Source organism: Vipera ursinii (genome assembly GCF_947247035.1).
Source record: "Vipera ursinii genome assembly, chromosome: 6".
In the NCBI taxonomy this organism is placed as follows: domain Eukaryota; kingdom Metazoa; phylum Chordata; class Lepidosauria; order Squamata; family Viperidae; genus Vipera; species Vipera ursinii.
Genome location: NC_139515.1, coordinates 729786 through 749125, shown reverse-complemented (window position 1 = coordinate 749125; position 19340 = coordinate 729786). Strand labels below are relative to the sequence as shown.

Here is a 19340-nt window from a genome sequence, read left to right as displayed (position 1 = left end):
GCGTAATTTTTTAAAAGAGAAGAGATAAGTGGAAAATTAAACCTAGAAAATAGTAGAGATGGAATTCTACAACCTTTAAGATAAAAAGGGTGTTTTTCTGCCTTGACTGGCCAGGGAATTCTGGGAGCTGAATCCACATACCTTAAAATTGCCAAGGTTAACAAAATATTGGTCTAGAGCAGCGTTTCCCAACCTTAGGAACTTGAAGATGCGTGGACTGGGGAATTCTGGGAGTTGAAGTCCACGCATCTTCAAGTTCCTAAGGTTGGGAAACGCTGGTCTAGAGCACTGGTGTCAAACACGCGACGTATCGTGACTTTTTTCCCAGTGCCAGCAATGGGGTGGGCGCAGTTTTGGCGTGACGCATCCATTGGTCCTCAGTTCGCAAAGTTCCAAAGTTCTCAGAAGCAGTGAAAAAACACCAATGCCAGTTTAAAAAACAAAAAAAGAATTAAGCCCTGCGGCCTCCTTTACGCGCTGTTTGTTTCTGCAGGTTCATGAAGACGCCAGATGAAATTATGAGTGGCCGCACCGACCGCTTAGAACATCTGGAATCTCAGGAACTGGACGAGCAGATCTACCAGGAAGACGAGTGCTGAGGATCCGATCCACGTCCTTCACCGTAGTCCGTGGAGGAACCGTCTCTGGAGAGGCCTTGGGATGGGGAAACGGGGCTCCGGGACTGGGCATTGATCTGGGACCGGCAGGAGCTGCAGGCACCTTCTTGGCGAGGAAAGAGACGGGCAGGGGTGGGGGGCAACAACATTTGGCCCAGAGAGGAGAGCCCGGCCCTCTCGTGCGGCTCTGAGGACCTGTCTCGCCTTGGGCTTGATTTTTGCTTTCGGTTGGTCAGTTTGGGATATATATATAAATATATATATATTATTATTTTTTTTTTCTAATTAACCTTGTCCAATTAATATTTGGGCTTTTTTTATTCCTTTTGTAGAGCAGAACGTCAGGGGGCTGCGTATTCTGAATGCTTTCCTATGGAAATTAGCACAACTGTGGGTCGGTGCAGATTCTCACGAGCGCCTCTGTAGGGGGGAAAAAATCTAGGGCCGGAGGGTAAGAGGCGTCGGAGAGAACACCTCCAGATGCCAAACTTGCTTGTAGTCGGCATCCGTCGGCACCAGGATCCAAGAACGTGGACTGCAATCCTTGGTTTGGGGCAAGAGAAATACCAAAATTCCTTCCTGGAGTCAGAGGGCAAAGAGGCTGCCGTCATCCGGGCAGAGTTGGCTCCTCCGAGGACACGGATCGGATCCGGGCACCTGGGCACTGTCAGAATGAGTAGGAGAAACTACTCCAGAAACCAGTAAAAGGCGGGAGATTTCTTCAGGATGGTCCAGCTCACGAAAGGGTTGAACAGAAACCACGCGGAAGGAAGGGGTGGAATCGTTTGCTGGATGCTTCCCGAAGGCCTTTCGGCTGCAAGGCTGAGGAGAGTGTGGACTGCGAAGCGGTTTTCAGCACTGGCTTCTCTTCTCTCCCTCTTTGGGTTGGGGCCAGCCAGCGGCCCCCGGTCTGGGAGGAGAAGATCCAGCCCTCAAAAAGAGCAGGGAGGGTTAGGGTTTCCAAAATGGTGGCTATAATTTTCCCAGGAGTGGCCTTCACAGCCCAGAGAAGTGGCATTGATTTTCTGGGCTGATCTTCGTCTCATTCCCTTTGCTTCTGCTCTGTCCACTCGCACACAAACACACACACACACACCCTGAAGATTTCTACTCATCTTCCTCATTTCTTAGGTGGATGTGAATATTGAAGACTATTTTTATTATGTTTCAGTGTTCTGGATTCTTGCAACAACGGATGAGCTTTGTAGCCTTAAGAGGAGATTTGTATGTGCCTTTTGTTGGTAGGAAGATTTCGTTCAGTAAAACTCCTCCTAGGTCGAAGTCATCCCTCTTTCTGTACCACGAGCGAAGTCAATTCCTCGTTAGGTTCAGAGATTCATACGTCACGACAAAATGCTGGCTATCTAAGAGCGCTTGTTTTTTATCACAGCCGTGTAACAGCCATGGAAATCCTACATGAAAGAAGTCGAAATTCTACTCCAGAGTAATTTAAACAGTGTCAGAAAAAGTAATGAACTGTATCGACAGCTTCTTTGGGGCAAATGAAGTATATTCGCATCTGTTTTCTTCGTGTAATGTTGTCTGCTTCTTTGAACTGAGGAGCACAGCCACGTGTCCTGAATTTCGTTTTCACTTCCCATCCCCGGAGACCTGCTTCTTGTTGTGGAAATTTCATTGCAGCCTTTTAAGCCGACCTTCTGAACTGTTAAGGGCTAGAAGCTTGCTTTTTGAAAAGAAGGGTTAGGGTTATGTTTGAGGTTCTCAAGGTGGTAAGTATGCGCAGTCCAAGACGTAGGTTAGATGACTTCTTGCCACTTTTTGCAGGAGTGTTCCTTAAAAAGAACCAGCAATAGAGGCTTCCAGGAAGGGGTGTTAAAGACGGTGAGAGTGTGGACCAGTTGCGGGGTCAAAGCCTGCAGGTAAACAGAGGAGGGGGCTTCAACTCATGCTTGCGGTAATCCTCTTGACCCATGAGCACACCCGTGGAGGCACCCTGGTTAGCAAAATCCTTTGCTTTTCATTTCTTTCCAAAGCAAAAGGAAATTCACTCTTTGTAGAGATGTATACTGTTTAAAATGCAGCCAATGAAAATTTACAAACACTCACACAACAGAAAAAGGGTGTTGTCCCTTTCCTAGCGCTGCTGCTGCTCCTTTCCCACCAAAGCTTGAAAATGACCGGCTCCATCTGTGTCAGCCACTAAGTAGCCACCGAACGTTCACCAAGAAATAGGAAGCAGTCGAGGCTAACCCAGTCCCAACGGAGCCATCGTTGCTGCCAAAAGAAAAGCTACAGTTTTGAGAAGGCAGAAATCTGAGATCTGGATCCTGTGTGGTATATATTGGGTTAGATGACGACGATGGGGATGTGTGTGTGAGCGGTGGTTTGTCCTTAACCCACACGGGCCAACCGAACTAGAGGAGGCATCTGGCCGAAGCAATTTATGAAAATACGGTATCTTGGTTGGGGGGGGGAAAGAGTCTGGATTACGATAGATATTAAAGAGTGAGATAAATTGAAACGGGAACAGCGTGTTTTCCATATTCGGGAACTGAGTCACAGTGTTTTTCCTTTGAAGCCAAAGTACACATTAGAATTAATGCATGGCTGCCCTTCAAAAGGGCAACGGTGGGTCTATTGGGTAAAAAATAAAAATAAAAAAAATAGTCTTCCTGTTTTGCATTTCCCCGTTGTGCCAGCAGCCCTCAGCTCTCTTAGCCAGGGTTATAAGGAACCAAACATCTGCTACGTCAGTGTGAGAACTTTGGGAAAGAGCCCCTCACTTGGAAATCCCCCCCCCCTTGTATAGCGAGAATTGCTGGCGGCTCAGAGTTCGGAGGAGAGAGAACTCAGAGTGAAACTCTTTGACTGTTTTCTGTTGAATTAGCTGCAGCCATATGCAAAGTCAAAAGGAAATTGTGCTGTCGCGTTGTTTTCTTTTTTAAAAAAGAAAAAAAAATCTTTTTTATTATTTTCTTAAGTAAATTATAATCTGTTGAAGAAAGCGCTTCCTATTTTCTTTGAGGTGTGGGTTTAAGGGAGTGAACTGAATGAATGTAACGAAGCAAAACAAGAATGCCTTTACTCAGGGCCAGTGAGTTGCAAATAATTTTTAAATGCTTGTAATTACATCATCTCAATAAATTTTTTTTAATATAAAAAAGCAGAGGTGGCTTTTTTCTTTAAGTATGCCTCAGGCGGAAATTCAGCGTTGGTTGGTTGGCTTCTTTTTTCTCTTCCGTTCTCCTCCTCCTCATGGACCTCTTTAACCCAATGCATTGTTTGCATCAGGGAAGTTTTTCTGCAAGGCAGAAAAAGAGGGATGTGCAAATGCAGAATAAAATATTACTTTAAAAAAGAACAATAGACTGGGCTGTGTTCAATGGATCCTCGGAGAAACGAAACCAACAGTGCTGCTTTTATATATTCTTCTGGAGAGGAAGGATTCGAAAGCCAAGGTGCCAAATCCTGCCTCACTTTATTTTTATTTTTAACCTGGGTCGCATCCCCAACAGCCGTAAAACAGGACAGAGCTTCAATGACATGGTCAAAGCACAGCCCTGGTTGTTGCAGAATCGACATGCCTGCATTGATTCAATGTTTAATTGATAGCCTTTCTATAGGGTTACAGGTAAGTTGTTGACTTGGGACCAAAAAGGAGCCTACCCAACAGGTTGTAAGTTGTGACGGTCGTAAATCGGATCACCCACACGACTAACCCAATTTTTCAGCCTTTTTTGTGATGGTGGTTAAACAAAGTGCTAAGTGACTGGTCATAAACGGAGGACTACCCGTATTTGTAAGACACCAGTCTTGGAATAAGCAGTTAGAACATTCGCTCCAATTGAACACACTACTGCAACTTTTAATCTGTTACTAGTTTTATTTTACTTCTTAAACGGTTTAATGAAGAGAAGGACGAGGGGGGACATGATAGCAGCCTTCCAGTGTCTCAGGGTTTGCCCCAAAGAAGAGGGGGTCTAGCTATTCTCCAAAGCACATGAAGCAACGGATGGAAACTAACCAAGGAGAGAAGCAACCTGGAACTAAGGAATTTCCTGACAGAACAATTTCCTCCAGAAGTTGTGGGTGCTCCAACACTGGAGGTTTTTGAGAAGAGTGGACAACCAGTTATCTGTTGCTTGAGCAGGAGGTTGGACAAGATTTCTAAGGTCCATTTCAACTCTTGTTATTCTACTATTCTGCCTAAGTAAAACTCCAGTGTTACAGCCCAAGCTTAGAGAACTCAACATTCCAACCCTGACCTACAGGTAGTCCTCACAATTGGGACCAGAAATTCCATTGCTCTCCAAGGCAGTTCTTAAGTGAGTCACACCCAATTTTATCCCCTTTGTTGCAAAAATTAAGTGAATCACCACAATTGTTAAGTGAATCCAACTTCCCCCGTTGTCTTTGTTTACCAGAAGTGGGCTAGAAAGGTTGCAAATTATGATTACATGTTGTAAATGCAGGCTGGTGGCTAAACACCCAAATTGTGATCCCACGACTATGGGGATGTTGCAAGAATCCTAAGTGTGAGGATCCGTTTTTAGTCACTTTTTTCATTAGTAACTTTGAATAGCCACTAAACAAATGGTTGCAAGTGAAGGATTATCTATATTTATGTTGTCTTCTGTTGCAAGATGCTACTGGGCTCAAAGTCAACCAGTCCACTTTCTCTGGCCAGGCCAGGTTAATCATTGAAACATTTTGTATTTTGGTACTTAACATTTTTTAATAGAGAATTCTTTCCACGATAGTTCTGCCCTGCAGAGTGCGGTTGTGCTCTGGCACTTATCTAGTGATGGCAGAAGCCAAGGGAGCACATTGGGTAGTATGGATTCTCAGACCAACTTTGAAAAGAGCGAAGACCCATGTGCACATTTTATGGTTCCCTTCTGCTCTTGAATGCTGCTTTACTGGTGCGAAATACCATAAAAAAAGAATAAGCATTTCCAGATGTCTCTCGAAATCGCTGTAAAAATGGTCCAGGAGAACTTAGGCACAGAATACAGATAATTGCTAAATGACTGGAGTTACACCTGCCCTGCTCACTACAAAGAAGACTGGAACAATTCTTTTCTTTCTTTTACAAAATAAAGCACAATGCAACCTCTTTATTCCTGACCACTTGGGGAAAAAACGCCTAAGTGCTATTGGTGCTTAGCTGTGTTTCACCATGTTGGAAAGAAGGCAACTTTCATGAGCAACAGGAAGTCTGGTGTTAAGGTGACTCCCCAAAAGGTTACAAGGCTGGGTTGTTAGCCTGAAGTCATTGATCAGTAGCCAAATCTGTTCACAGCACAAAGTCCTGTTCCATCTTGGAGCGTGGAGGAAGAAGAAGAAGAAATTGACAGACAGGTCCTTCTAACAAAGAAAGGATTGTGTAAATCCCGGCTTCCCTTAGGGATTGGATGTTCCAAGTCAACTCTTCAGAGTCGTACTTCCCAAATCTGGGTAAATTATCCAAAACTGGGAAAAAGTTAGGGTTTTTTTTCCCCTTTACTCAAAGGGGCACGAACCCATTACCCAATTATAACAGGAATATTTACACAAGGACTTTCTGATACGTGGATTTGGGGTGATGAAGAAATGAATGAAGGAATAGATTTGAAAAGCAGCGTTTTAGAGCTTCAGTGTTGTTTTGAAATTTAAGCAGATTTTTCAATAAGTGTCCGCCGACAAGCATGCAATGATCTTCAACCCACCCTGAAAGATTCTAGCCAAGATCTTATTCAGGATAAAGTTCTCCTCTCTGCTGAATGTCTCCGCTGTGTATCCATATTTGTGGGAAACGTCTTGTTTTCCCTCTAACAATATACAGTGAGTACAGACCAGGGGACTCTCTTGACGGTCACTCCTGCCCTGGCCACCTCCCAGGTGGACTATTCTTATGTGCTCTGCGTGGGGCTGCCCTTGAAGAGTATTCAGAAGTTTAGCTGGTGCAAAATGCAGCAGGATGAGCAGTTGTGTTTGTTCCTAGAAGGGCACATGAAAACACCTCTGCTTTGCAAGCTGCATTGGATGCCAGTTTGCTTCTGGGTCCAATTCGGGGTGCTGGCTTTTACCTTCCAAACCCTTCGTGGTGTGGGGCTTGAGAGATTACCTTCACCTGATCCCATTAGGTTCACCCAACTAATTGGGTCTGGCAGGAGAGGCACAGAGAGGTCCCAGATTTCATCTGGTGGGACCAAGGAGGGGAGACTTTGATGCTCTGGGCATCCGCCCTGTGGAATACTGTCCCCCACAGGTGAGGTTGGCCCCACCTTCCATATCCTTCTGGAGGACCTTCAAAACATGGTTGGGTCAGCCGGCTTGGGAATGATGCGGAAACAGCGATCTAATGAGACGGCTGCATTGCTTTTAACGTGGACCTTCTCTGCTGTCTTACCATTAATAATATTGTTTTTAATTGTACTGGCTTTAATAGTTTGATATTATGATTGCACACCACCTGAGAATCTGTCGGGTGGATAGCTCTATAAATATGATGAATAAATAAATAGGTTTCCTCAAAACCAACCCAACTGGTTTTTTACACATTAACTGAGAAGGAACATCCGCAGAAACCTTAATCCACACAATCACTGTTGTCGTCTCCTTCCTTTTCTTTCATTGCTTCATCCATATATACCGGTATCTACCCTATATTGGTCTAATTCTCCGATGAAGGGAACAGAGGCTCATCAAAGCTTTTCTCTGGTGAAAACATTTATGGTCCTGGAAACGTGTGATCAGATTCCTGCAGGTGACCTGCTGCTTATTAAAAACTGTAGCCTTCAGACATAAAGGAAGTGCAGAACATAGAATAACAGGGTTGGAAATAGGGCCGAAACATATCTCGCCTAGCTGTATCTAAAACAGGCTTTTTGCAATTTGGAGCAGAATATTTTTATTTCCATCAATGTATTTATTTTATTAATATCATTTGTCCAAGAACTTAAAACAATATGCATTTGCTTCTTCTCTCATTTCAGATGACTTTAGCATCTTAATGAAAGTTGTATCGTGCCCATCACCTAGGTCAGGGGCCTGCAACCTTGACAACTTTAAGACTTGTGGACTTCAGCTCCCAGCTATTTATCCAATCTCCTTTTAAGACGTCAACTTCTCTTAAGTAGGAGAAATGAAGCATGACTTTCACAACCACGTACTCAAAAGTCCAGCCCTGCCGCCATCTTGGCCTGTTTGACTCCTTCGCTGGACACTCCTGAAAGCAGAGGCCAACACAGGCAGCAGTTAATATGGCAGGACTCGTTTTTACAGTAAAATGATGTGGAAACCATCCCGTTCTGCTTCCTGATTACTTTTTCACATGGGCCAATGTTAAATGTACCTAACCAGGAAGCTGCAAATCACCCACATTCATGACTGATAAGGTTATTAACAGGCCTAGTGTTCTCTTTCCGCTATCATCTGGGGCAGTATTTGAAGGTGACATGAAGGAGAGAAAAAATAATTTGTTAGTTTGGAGAGAAATTAGACTAGGAACAAGTCAATCTATCAACTGCAGGCTGATAGGTCCATGGAAGCCATCCAAACAAACCTCTGGTTCCTAAGGTCATAAAATAAGACATGAAGAACACAAGGTCTGGCAGATCACTTCTTTCCTTCCTTCTTTTAGTTGCCAACGTAATTTAAACGTTATCCTGTGGCTCATGAGCATCATTTATGAGGCTCAAGAGAATGATTGCTATTATGGGAAGTCACCAGACTAGAAGCAACTTGTGCGTGAATGGGAATAGGCAGATAGGCAGGCTCCTATGTCTCATCCATGCAGGAGATGGTTTCTTAAACAGGAAATCAGTTCAAATCCCCCCCCCTCAACAGGCTTCTTTATATACAGAGATTTCTTCTCCATTAACCAGCACCTCACACCTACAGTCCCACTTCAGTGGAACATTTCCAAGTTTTCACAGGAGGCTTTTAATGTTCAAAAACCTCATCCACAAAAGGTTACTGGAATTCCAGATGTCACGGCCGTTTTCTCCTGAGGTCTGCTTCCCTCAGTGTATTTTCTTTTTTCCTCTATTGATTGGGATAGACATGAAATAGCTGTAAGTTGTATTTTGTTTGGTAAAGGTAGTGGAAGAATCCAAAAGCTCAGAATGATGGTGGCTCCCATATAAGTACCAGTATCTCAGAATCATACAGAACTGTCCATAGATTCAAGCTCCATCTTCATGGCGAATACAACCGATAAGAATGTATTTATGTTATTTTAGTGACTCTAAAAGACCTTTTATTTCATGTGAATCAGGACAGCCATTCCACAAAGAACCCCTTGTTCTGCAGACGAGTCTTCCTACAATGCTCATGGTTCATAATGGGAAGACACTCAAGTTCGGTAGTAATGAAAACATTTTAGCACTCAGTATAACTGATTTTAGAAAATGGCCCATACGAACTCAAAGTTTAATCCATTCTTTATCCTACATTCCTTTTCAAAGTTTGAGCACTAAAGGAAATCTTGACCACAAGCTGCATGAGTGGAAGGTCTCAACTGAGGGTGCAGAACCATTTTTTTCCTCTTCGTCTTGATCTACCCCATAATCCCAGAAAACTGTAAAATAAAGGCAAATGGAAGAGGAGGTAGAGCGGGGACACCAGTGAATTCTAAATAGCAAGTATAAATATCTCCTCAGCTATTTCTACCTTCTAAATTTGGGGTAGGGTGCAGTTAGAGTGCCAGGCCTCTGCCTCCTAGTGACAAATGCCAAAGTATCAGGCTGTGGACACTGGAACCAGATGTGTAAAACATCTCATAGCAAACATGGACGACAATGTGAAAACACGACAAGGGAAACATGATGGAGTTGATCTATGCCTCAGATGCTCACCATTAGATCCCTTTGAGAGTAATTCCTGACCAAGGATCTCTTATAACAGTCCTTGCCGACACAGTTAAAAATCAAGTCAACTATCTTGACTTGTTTTGACAATGACTCCAGACAGCACCTGGAACCACTTGAGGGCACAATGATTTCCATGAACCTCTTGACCGTTGATTGACTTTAAACTAGTTGTTTTCTCTTATTTTCTCCATAAAATACAGTTGTTTTAAGCTAGGAAAAATGGAAGTGAGTGAGTGAATGAATGAATGAATGAATGACTGTATTCAATATGGCAAATTCTGAAGATGTGAATAGTCATAGTGGAATAGAATAAATAGAATCGTCTGAGAAAGAGCTGAAAGGGCAATCAATCAATCAAAGGAAAACAGTGATATTCAAGCACGTCAAAGAAATATGAATGGATACACCAATGTTTTGATCATATTTGTACACAAATGTCTACACAAAAGTGAATAAATCAAATGCAGGTGGAGAAAGCTGGGCTTCTAAACATTTGGGAAACTCTTCAGCCAACTAATACATAAACTCATTGGAAAATGAAGTGAGTGTCCCTCAAATGTTTCTACTTGATCTATCTTTTGCAGATTGCAACTCAGCTGGTTTTGAGTTTAAAAAGGGTTGACATAATTGTCTTAATGATAACATTCTAGTGCTAGATGAGCAATAAGCATAAACAGGAACTATGGTTATCTCATATAACAATGTCTGATGTCAGATCGTGCACAGAACACCCTGGATGGACGAAGGTGGAGATGCCATAAAGATGTGACCTTTGGAACAGATCTCAGATAAGGATGTGACTCTCCCTGGAACCGTCTTTGAGAAGTTAACTACAGAACAAGAGAGTAAGAAATAGTTTGGACTGAAGTACGGGGTCAAGGGTCATAGATGGTCGTGCCACACAATACAGATTGTGCAAGACAGGGTCTTCCAACTGGTCATATTTGTGCATTAAACTGGCATTCATTTAACAATCATTTAAGTAATGCGTAATCACCTCCATTTTGCGAATTCCTAAAGATGCCATAGCCCAGACATGTCAAACACAAGGCCCGGGGGCCGGATCTGGCCCGTGAAGTGGTTTCATGCGGCCCCCGAAGCCATCCTGGAAACAGTGAGGGAACGGTCCCCACTGCCTTGGCCCTGGCCCAGAGACCCTCCTTCTGCCAGAGACCCCCAGATCTGTCCCACTCCTGCCCAGGCCCCCATAGGCACCCTTGATGCGAACGATGTAGAGCTGGCCACGCCCACCCAGTAGGCCACGCCCACCCGGCCCCTTGAAGGCAACCGCAATGCTGATGCGGCCCTCAATGAAATTGAGTCTGACACCCCTGCATAGCCCATGTTACCAAATACGGAGGTAATAACAGAAAATTCCACATCCCTGTTTGCACCTGATCCGACATGCCCCACACCACTTCCAAGCTGGCTTTTGTCTTGGAACCTGGTAGTGCCTCCATTTTGCCATTGCCTCATATTTCCTCCTGGTTCAGGGGTGTCCCCAAAAGAAGTGGATCCAAAAGCCAAGATGGTGGCCATAACCGTGCCATTGAAGCCCTCACAACACACACGAAAAGGGCAGGAGCTTTAGCTGCAAGGCTAAGGCTGCCGTCTTGACTTTTTTTTAATCCCTCTGCAGACCCGCCTGACCTGTTTCCTAAAGTCATCTAATATGAGCCTTGGTGGAGCAGTGGGCTAATGCCTCCTTAAGTAACACCAGCTGCCTGCAATTAGTGCAGGTTCGCATCCCACCAGGCTCAAGGGTGACTCAGCCTTCCATCCTTCCGAGGTAGGTAAAATGAGGACCCAGATTGTTGGGGGCAATAAGCTGACTTTGTAATAATGCCGCTTGGGGTGTGTGTGTGAAAGCCCTAATAAGCAGGCATATACATAGAATGAAGGCTACTGCTAAGCTTGTAAGCCGCCCTGAGTCTTCGGAAAAGGGCGGGATATAAATGGAATTAAAATAAATAAATAAATAAAAATAAATAAAAATTACTGCTCCTTTCCCACCCTCAGGTTTCATGTCCACTTCCTGGAACCTGGATCCTCTCTTCCCGGAAGGCCAACCCAGTTGCTCTCCCACCGTTGGGAAAGAGGCCTTGTTGCAAAGTCGCTGGTATGCTAGCATTTCGTGAGAGCTTCTAAATGCAGCTGTGAGACGGCACCAGAAGCATCGGAGAAAACTTTGGAGGATGCCCATCATTTTATTTAAACACCCCCCCATTTTTCCTCATATCTTTCCCCATTCGAACATTTACAGTTTGTCTCCATCCTCACACCCCTTCTTTAAAATGCAATCGAGGAAGACAATTACACCAGACCCACCTGTAGAAGTAGTGGGCATTTGTTCTAAGAGTCCTGGTAGAGCTTCCTCAATGTCCCACTTGGATAAATCCTGAACTCTCTTAAAAACCTAATAAAGGCAACATTTCCCTTGAATCAAGCTCAACTCCTTGTTACACTGCAGACACATCCCCACAATTTCGTGACCATCCCACAAAAAAGGCTCGTCAAGGCGACCTCATGAGCGATTTCTTCAACCATCTATCCTCCAGCCCTGGTGGGATTCCATCCACGTGTTCCATCTAAGTCCAACTTGGCTTAGCTTCTCTGAGATCTGCTAAGATCGGTTTCAACCAAGTTCTGCCACCTGCTGCAAGAATAAAATTTGGATTGATACATCATTATGACACGGACAATTCTGCAAGCTTCAAACCTGGTTGGAAGAGAATCGGGGGCTGCTAAATGTTTCGTCCCAAAGGGCACAGCCGCTCTTTCCTTTCTGGTCACCAACCCACAGGACAGAGGTGTGAAATGACATTCACAGCAGCTGTACTCAACTTTTCCCCCCCCCCCGACCTTCCTGCTGCCACCCCCATCTGCCTCTTGCCAGCTATTTGTGGGCATCTCATCTCCCTGGTGATTAATATAAAAAATCCATATCAAATCCAAATGGCAGGGTCTGTAAACTGCAGCTGTCCCGTGAGGGGCTGGCGGGCCAAGCTTTCCCCAAAACAGGACGTTGGTGGAAAAAACTTTGTTTCCCAGAATCAGACCAGGGTGAAATTCAGCCTTCCTCCATAAACATTTACAGAAATGAATTAAATATCATAGATAACCTAAAACTATAGCACTGACTGTGAAATTGACTTGAAACTCAAGGAAGCTACTAAGAAGCATGTTGTTACAGTATGAATAAGGGTCTCCATCAGAAATTTTTTATTGTTTTTTTTTTATTAAATTTATATACCGCCCTTTCCCGAAGGACTCAGGGCGGTTTACAGGGCATTTAAAACAACCAATACAAAAGTTAAAAACAAATTAAAAAAAGATTAAATCATCCCTAGAATTAAAAACCCCAGTTAAAAATTCTCAGCCTGGGCCGGAAAGCTCGAAGAGCCAGGTTTTCAGGTCCTGGCGAAATGTGCGGAGGTCGGGGGCAGTCCTAAGCTCCATGGGCAGCTGGTTCCAGAGGGCAGGCGCCCTTCTCCTGGGTGTTATCTGCCGACAATCTTTTATCGGCGGCACCCTGAGAAGACCCTCCCTGTGGGAGTGCACTGGACGAAGGGAGCTTGATGCCGGCAGCAGGTGTTCCCTCAGATATCCCGGACCCAAGCCATTCAGGGCTTTATAGGTCATCACCAGCACCTTGAATCTCACCCGGAGGGCAACCGGAAGCCAATGCAGCTCGCGGAGTAGAGGTGTTACATGGGAGTATCGGGAAACCCCCATCACAACTCGCGCGGCCGCATTCTGCACCAGTTGAAGCCTCCGAGTGGTTTTCAAGGGCAGCCCCATGTAGAGAGCGTTACAGTAGTCCAAACGGGAGGTCACGAGCGCATGAGTAACTGTGCGTAGGGCATCTCGGTCCAGATAGGGACGCAACTGGCGCACCAGGTGAACCTGTGCAAAAGCTGTTGATATGCACAGCCACTCAGTCTTGGCGGGATTGAGACGAAGCCTGTTTCTCCCCATCCAGACCTGAACCGCCTCCAGGCAACGGGACATCACGGCGAGGGCATCGCTGGGTTGGTTCGGGGTGGAGAAAAACAGTTGGGTATCATCAGCGTACTGATGATACCCCACCCCGAAACCACGAATGATCTCACCCAGCGGCTTCATGTAGATGTTGAACAGGAGGGGAGAGAGAACCGACCCCTGAGGAACTCCACAAGCGAGAGGCCTCGGGGTGGATCTCTGCCCTCCAGTCAACACCGATTGCGAGCGGCCCAGGAGATAAACGTAAAACGGTGCCTCCCACTCCCAACCCCCTGAGACGCCGCAGAAGGATACCATGGTCGATGGTATCGAAAGCCGCTGAGAGATCTAATAGGACTAGGACAGAGGAGCAACCCCTGTCCCGAGCCCACCAGAGATCATTCAACAGCGCGACCAATGCTGTCTCCGTGCTGTACCCGGGCCTGAAACCCGATTGGTACGGGTCGAGATAATCAGTTTCCTCCAGGAACAGAGGAAGCTGATGCACCACCACACTTTCAACAACCTTCGCCAAAAAGCGAAGGTTGGAGACTGGACGATAGTTATTTAAAACAGCTGGGTCCAGGACAGGCTTCTTGAGAAGGGGTATCACCACCGCCTCCTTCAAGGTGGCGGGGAAGACACCCTCCTTCAAAGAAGCAGTTATTACTGCCTGGAACCAGCCTCGTGTCCCCTCCCGAGCCGCATAAACCAGCCAGGAGGGGCACGGATCCAACAAACAGGTGGTGGAGCTCAGCCTCCCCATGATCCTGTCCACATCATCAGGGGAAACAGGATCGAACTCAGTCCAGATAACATGCTCAAGACCGTCCGATTCCACCACGTCAGACTCCGCCCAGTCAGAGTCCAAGCCGGCCCGGATCTGAGCGATTTTGTCCATCAGATGATGACTAAACTCGGCCCATCCCTGTAAGGGATCCTCCCTCACCTCCTGATTAAGAAGGGAGCGGGTCACCCTAAACAGGGTGGCTGGGCGATTATCTGCGGACACGATGAGGGCAGCGAAGTAATTAGCCCTCGCCGTCCTCATCGCAGCAAGATAAGACCTTATAAAGGTTCTTAGCTGCAATCGGTCAGATTCGGAACGGCTGGACCTCCAACCGCTCTCTAGACCCCGTCTCCGACGCTTCATCTCCCAGAGCTCCGCAGAAAACCATGGAGCCCAATGGGATCTGCGCCGGGTCAGAGGTCGCAAGGGTACAACACAGTCGAGTGCCTCAGTGGCCACCTTTTCCCAGGCATCCACCAAGGCATCAACTGGGCTGTGAGTGAGGGCGATAGGTACAGACCCAAGCGCCATCTGGAACCGTTCAGGGTCCATTAGGCGCCTGGGGTGGAACCATTTAGTTGGTTCCGCCGCCCAGCGGCGGGGGGGTGGCATAATGGAAGACCAGCCACAGGAGATGATGGTCGGACCATGACAGGGGAATAACGTCCGGTAAACCCCCTCCTAAATCATCCAACCACTGTCCAGATAGGAACACCAAGTCGAGAGTGTGACCCCCCACATGAGTCGGGCCTTGAATTACCTGGGTCAGGTCCATGGCCGTCATGGAAGCCATGAACTCCCGGGCTAGCTCCGATGACCCTCCCAGGGAAGGCAGGTTGAAGTCACCCAGCACTATAAGCCTGGGGAACTCCACCAACCCTGAGAGGGTGTCGAGCAGTTCGGGCAGAACTGTTGCCACACAGCTGGGTGCCAGGTATGTAAGCAACAAGCTCATCTGAACCCGAGAACCACATCTCAAGAGGAGGGACTCACTCCCGCCAATCTGGACAATGGCAGTCTCCCGCGGACATAAGGTCTCCCTGATAACCACCGCCACCCCACCGCCCCTACCCTGAGCCCGTGGCTGGTGTAGCACACGGAAACCTGGGGGGCATAACTCGATCAGAGGGATCCCTCCCTCCAAGCCCAGCCAGGTTTCCGTAATGCATGCCAGATCCGCGCGTTCCTCCTCGATCAAGTCACGAACGAGGGGAGCCTTATTAACAACGGATCTGGCATTAAAGTACACCAGCCTAAGCTCAGGGGCCTGATCACTCTCACCCCCGGGCAAAAGGGTGCTAGCCGGAGGGTCGGAGCGTGTCACCGCTCGCAAGCAGCGGGGGCGCGATCCCAGATGTCGATACGGCCCTTCGTGCACACACCTGCTGCCATTCCCTATCGTCGTGGGGATTTGAAGCCCCACCCCAACACTCGTGCAGGGGTAGGCAACACACTCGTGCAGGGGTAGGCAACCTTGGCTCTTGTAAAAGAATTCCAGAATTCCTGAGCCAGCTATGATTTGAACAATTACATCGTCTGATGCACCGTAACAGCCAGGGGTCTTCAAACTTGGCCCTTTTTCATGACTTCTGGACTTCAACTCCCAGAATTCCTCAGCCAGCATAGCTGGCTCTGGAATTTTGGGAGTTGAAGTCCATGTGTCATAAAAGAGCCAAGGTTGCCTAACCCTGCACTAGTGATTTGAACAATTCCATCATCTGATTCACTGTAACGGGCCTAAGTTCTTACTTAGATGTGGGGGAAAGATCAGTTTAGAAATGTTATTCTAGGGCAGCGTTTCTCATCCTCAACAAGTTTAAGATGTGTGGACTTCAACTCCCAGAGTTCCCTAGGAATTAAAAAATTACCAAAGTTGAGAATCTGTTTAGAGAAACTGCTGATCAGTAATGAAGGGGCCAATCTTGTTTGCACAGCTGCCACCTTGACTTATCTGACCATCACTTGCTGCTTCCCACACTTTTGTACTAGAGCTATCATATTTATTAGATTTATTATAGCCACCCCACTCCAAAACACTCTGGAATGCAAACATCCTTTATGGCCTCCAGATGGCAGCCAGGAGAGTATTCTGGACCTCTTTGCTGCCCTCAAGTGGTAGCTCCACATTCTGTAGCCCTAGGTCACCGGTCTTCAAACTTGGCCCTTTTATGACTTGTGGACTTCAACTGGGAAGCATGGCTAGCTGAGGAATTCTGGGAGTTGAAGTCCACAAGTCATAAAAGGGCCAAGTTTGAAGACTCCTGCTTTAAGGGCTCCACATTTGCAGGCTAGGCAACAGGCCGTGTCTTGATAGGCATCTCTGATAAAATCAGAGTGTTAGAAACTAACATTCCAGAAAGTGTAACAATGAGAGTGCGATTGGTCAATGGGATTGGTTAGGTGGGCTTCAGGCGGAGAAGAACAATCTCCACCCACTGCATTAAAGTTTTGGGGCCCAATTTATGTAAAATAGTAGGACAAAGCCAGGGAGGACAAGTCACAGAATTGCACTCAGATTAGATCAAGCTAGTTTATGTAAAATGGTAGTTTATGTATGTAAGTTTCATAGCGGAGGGTTATTTTTTGTCCACTAGATGTCAGGGTTGCAGCACTCAACCAACACATTTTTAGAAACAGAAGTCAAAGATTTAGGCTTATTGGCTGCTTATTGACTAAAGTCTGCATTTACAGGGGCTTTGGCTATAATAGCAGGAACTCCATGGGGTGATTTCCCCCTGAAATGGAACTTAAGCCTGAACAGTGTTTATGGATCTCTCTTTTTTTTGCAGATTAATTTCAGAAACCTGTGCCTGTCTGTCATAGTCAAGGCAGAGAACCAATGAAGAACCAAATCCTTATTCTGAAAAGGACTACGGAGAGAGACTGTGCTGCAAATCCTAAAAGAGCAGATCTCTCTTCTTTGAGAAAGAGCTGGCTTACTTCTGACCACGGTGGCTTCCCATTGCAGCTGCCAGTTTGAAGGAAACGGTGCTGATCCTGAAAACAGCGGCTATTTCTTCCTTTCTGTATAGAACTCGACGCCTCCTTCAGATGTAGCTTATTTTGTTCAGTCTCGGCTGTCTTTCACCGCAGGCTTTCCCACGGCGAGGATTCTCTAGTTGCATGTTGTAAAAAAGACTCAGCTCTTCTTTGGATGGTTGACACTGGAAGTGGGGATAGAGGACTAATGGGTAGATAGAGGTAATGGGTTCTAGGTCAGTCAAGGCGTAGAATATCTAGTTTAATGAAGAGAAGGACCAGGGGTGACATGACAACCATCTTCCAATATCTCAGGGATTGCCACGAAGAAGAAGGGTGTGTGTGTGTGTGTGTGTGTGTGTGTGAAGCTATTCTCCAAAGCACCTGAGAGCAGAACAAGAAGCAACGGATGAAAAGAGAGAAACAGGCTAGAACTAAGGAGAAATTTCCCAACAGAACAATTAATCAGTGGGACTATTTGCCTCCAGAAGTTCTGGGTGCTCCATCTGGAGGTTTTCAAGAAGAGATTGGACTACCATTAATTATCTTCCAACAATGACAATTGAAGGTATAGATTTCAGGTGTTCAACCAAGGAGCAACTGCACTCAAAGGGGAAGAGACCATGGATAGTTATGTCCCTAGAAAATATTGAGACTTTGGAGTTATGAGAGGAACAAACATAAGTTCTACTTTGCTGGAATTTGTTTTATTGACTTGTTTGTTTGATTTATATTGTCCTGGCCTAGATGTCTGTGTCTGTATATTGCAAGGGAATTTTTTGCCTCCAAAACAACGGAGGCTGGGTTCAGAGAAAGAGGGTCACCCAAGATGTCCCCCAAGGTGGTCCTTCTTACTATCTCGAGATATTGCTTAGATATCCCTCACCCATATCTTTCCAGAGGTTTTTCTAGCTAGTACGGGCGCCCTTTGATTTCAAACTAAGAGTGACTTCACCTTGGGTGCTGCTTAATCTCTGCTTGAGCTTGTTTGGGTAACCCCACCCTTTAACCTTTGACTGCCTTATGAGGAAGTGAAAGCCTTCTCTTTCATTTCAGTTCCTCACATTTACTGCTGGATGCACAGCTGACATGGGGGACACTCCATTTTTATGCACAAGCAACCATTTAGTAATTTTGTAGGAAGACCAGGAAGAGAAGGTCAGGAAGAGACTTCTTCAGGACCATTTGGGCACTAAAATCCAAAGGTATTGCTTCAAATTATTAATAATAATGAGCTAAATTTAAATGTTGGGTTTGTTTAAAGCTGGATGGGAGTTTGTTTAAAACTTCTGGCAGTATTGTTACATCGATGTTATCAAGTGAAGCAACCTCAGCCTAGCCTAGCTGAGGAAGAAAAAAAATCTTGACGTTGTTCCAGAATGATCCTGCAATACATCTTCTCGCCAGACACTCTTAGGCTGGATGTTTCTAGTCCTACTATATGTGCAAGGGAGGTGGCAAATGGGTTAAAATGTGGCTGAAAGGGCTCTGGGAAGGGATGCAGTACCTACACTTTGCCATTTTCTCTGGGAAGCCAAACGAAAAAGATGACCTCCAAGTCCCTTGTAAAGCTCTGGCACTGCCACAGCTTCTTCATCCCTTTGACTTCTCAAAGAGTTTCTGAAGAAGCTTATTGCCTTCGGTAAAGGCTGCGTTTCTGAGCCGTTTCTCCATCGATTTATCATTTTAGTTGCATATCCTGTCCCGTGGCATTTACTCAAGCTTTGGACTTGTAATGTTTTTTGAAGTTTTTGGCTTAGCTTGGAATCTTCCCAGGGAACTTGGTCTACTGGGCTGGTGTAAAATCTCTCTAAGAAGGCGGTGGGCATCCTGGCAGGAGAGCCCGGCCAGGACACATCTGGGAGAAGACAAGATGCCTCACGGTGTCCCTATTTTTTACCTTCTTAATTTACATGCCCCCCTCCCAATTTAATGGCCCGTTTAAATTTCTTTGGGGATGCTTTTATTGATCCCCTTGTCTGCAGCTATCCCCAGAAACAGCTTGCTGCTGTATCACTGGTCTATTTTTTATTTTCATGAAAAATAAAGTTCTCCTAAGCAGCTGTTTTTTTCCTAGGAAGAATTTCTTGTAGCATCACCTTTAGCTCCCCTTGTGGGAAAAGCCTTTATAAGGAGCCAGTCTGAATGCAGGCAAGG

The 19340-nt window shown here is 45.9% G+C and overlaps 1 protein-coding gene and 2 long non-coding RNA genes across 5 annotated transcripts in view; 2 read left to right on the top strand and 1 right to left on the bottom strand.

Annotated features, from left to right (window-relative positions):
• Positions 1-7865, top strand: part of ETV6 (ETS variant transcription factor 6) — a 101598-nt gene extending 93733 nt beyond the window's left edge. For 2 of the 3 annotated variants that reach the window (XM_083365883.1, XM_083365882.1), the window contains exon 8: positions 494-3924. In XM_083365883.1, coding sequence (XP_083222009.1) covers positions 494-599 — 106 coding nt within the window. In that variant the 3' untranslated portion in view covers positions 600-3924. Of the gene's footprint in view, positions 1-493; positions 3925-7555 lie in introns of those variants that run through there. The other variant, XM_083365884.1, reaches the window with a different exon arrangement.
• Positions 7866-8686: 821 nt separating this feature from the next.
• Positions 8687-19321, top strand: LOC310642298. The gene is made up of 5 exons (XR_014492879.1): positions 8687-9205; positions 10149-10278; positions 16994-17192; positions 18240-18388; positions 19261-19321. It is a non-coding gene; the product is annotated as an uncharacterized lncRNA (long non-coding RNA).
• On the bottom strand, positions 10144-17891 carry LOC310642300. Its single transcript, XR_014492880.1, has 3 exons — positions 17145-17891; positions 11762-12089; positions 10144-10263 (listed from the first exon to the last, which is right to left on the bottom strand). It is a non-coding gene; the product is annotated as an uncharacterized lncRNA (long non-coding RNA).
• Positions 19322-19340: the final 19 nt, after the last annotated feature.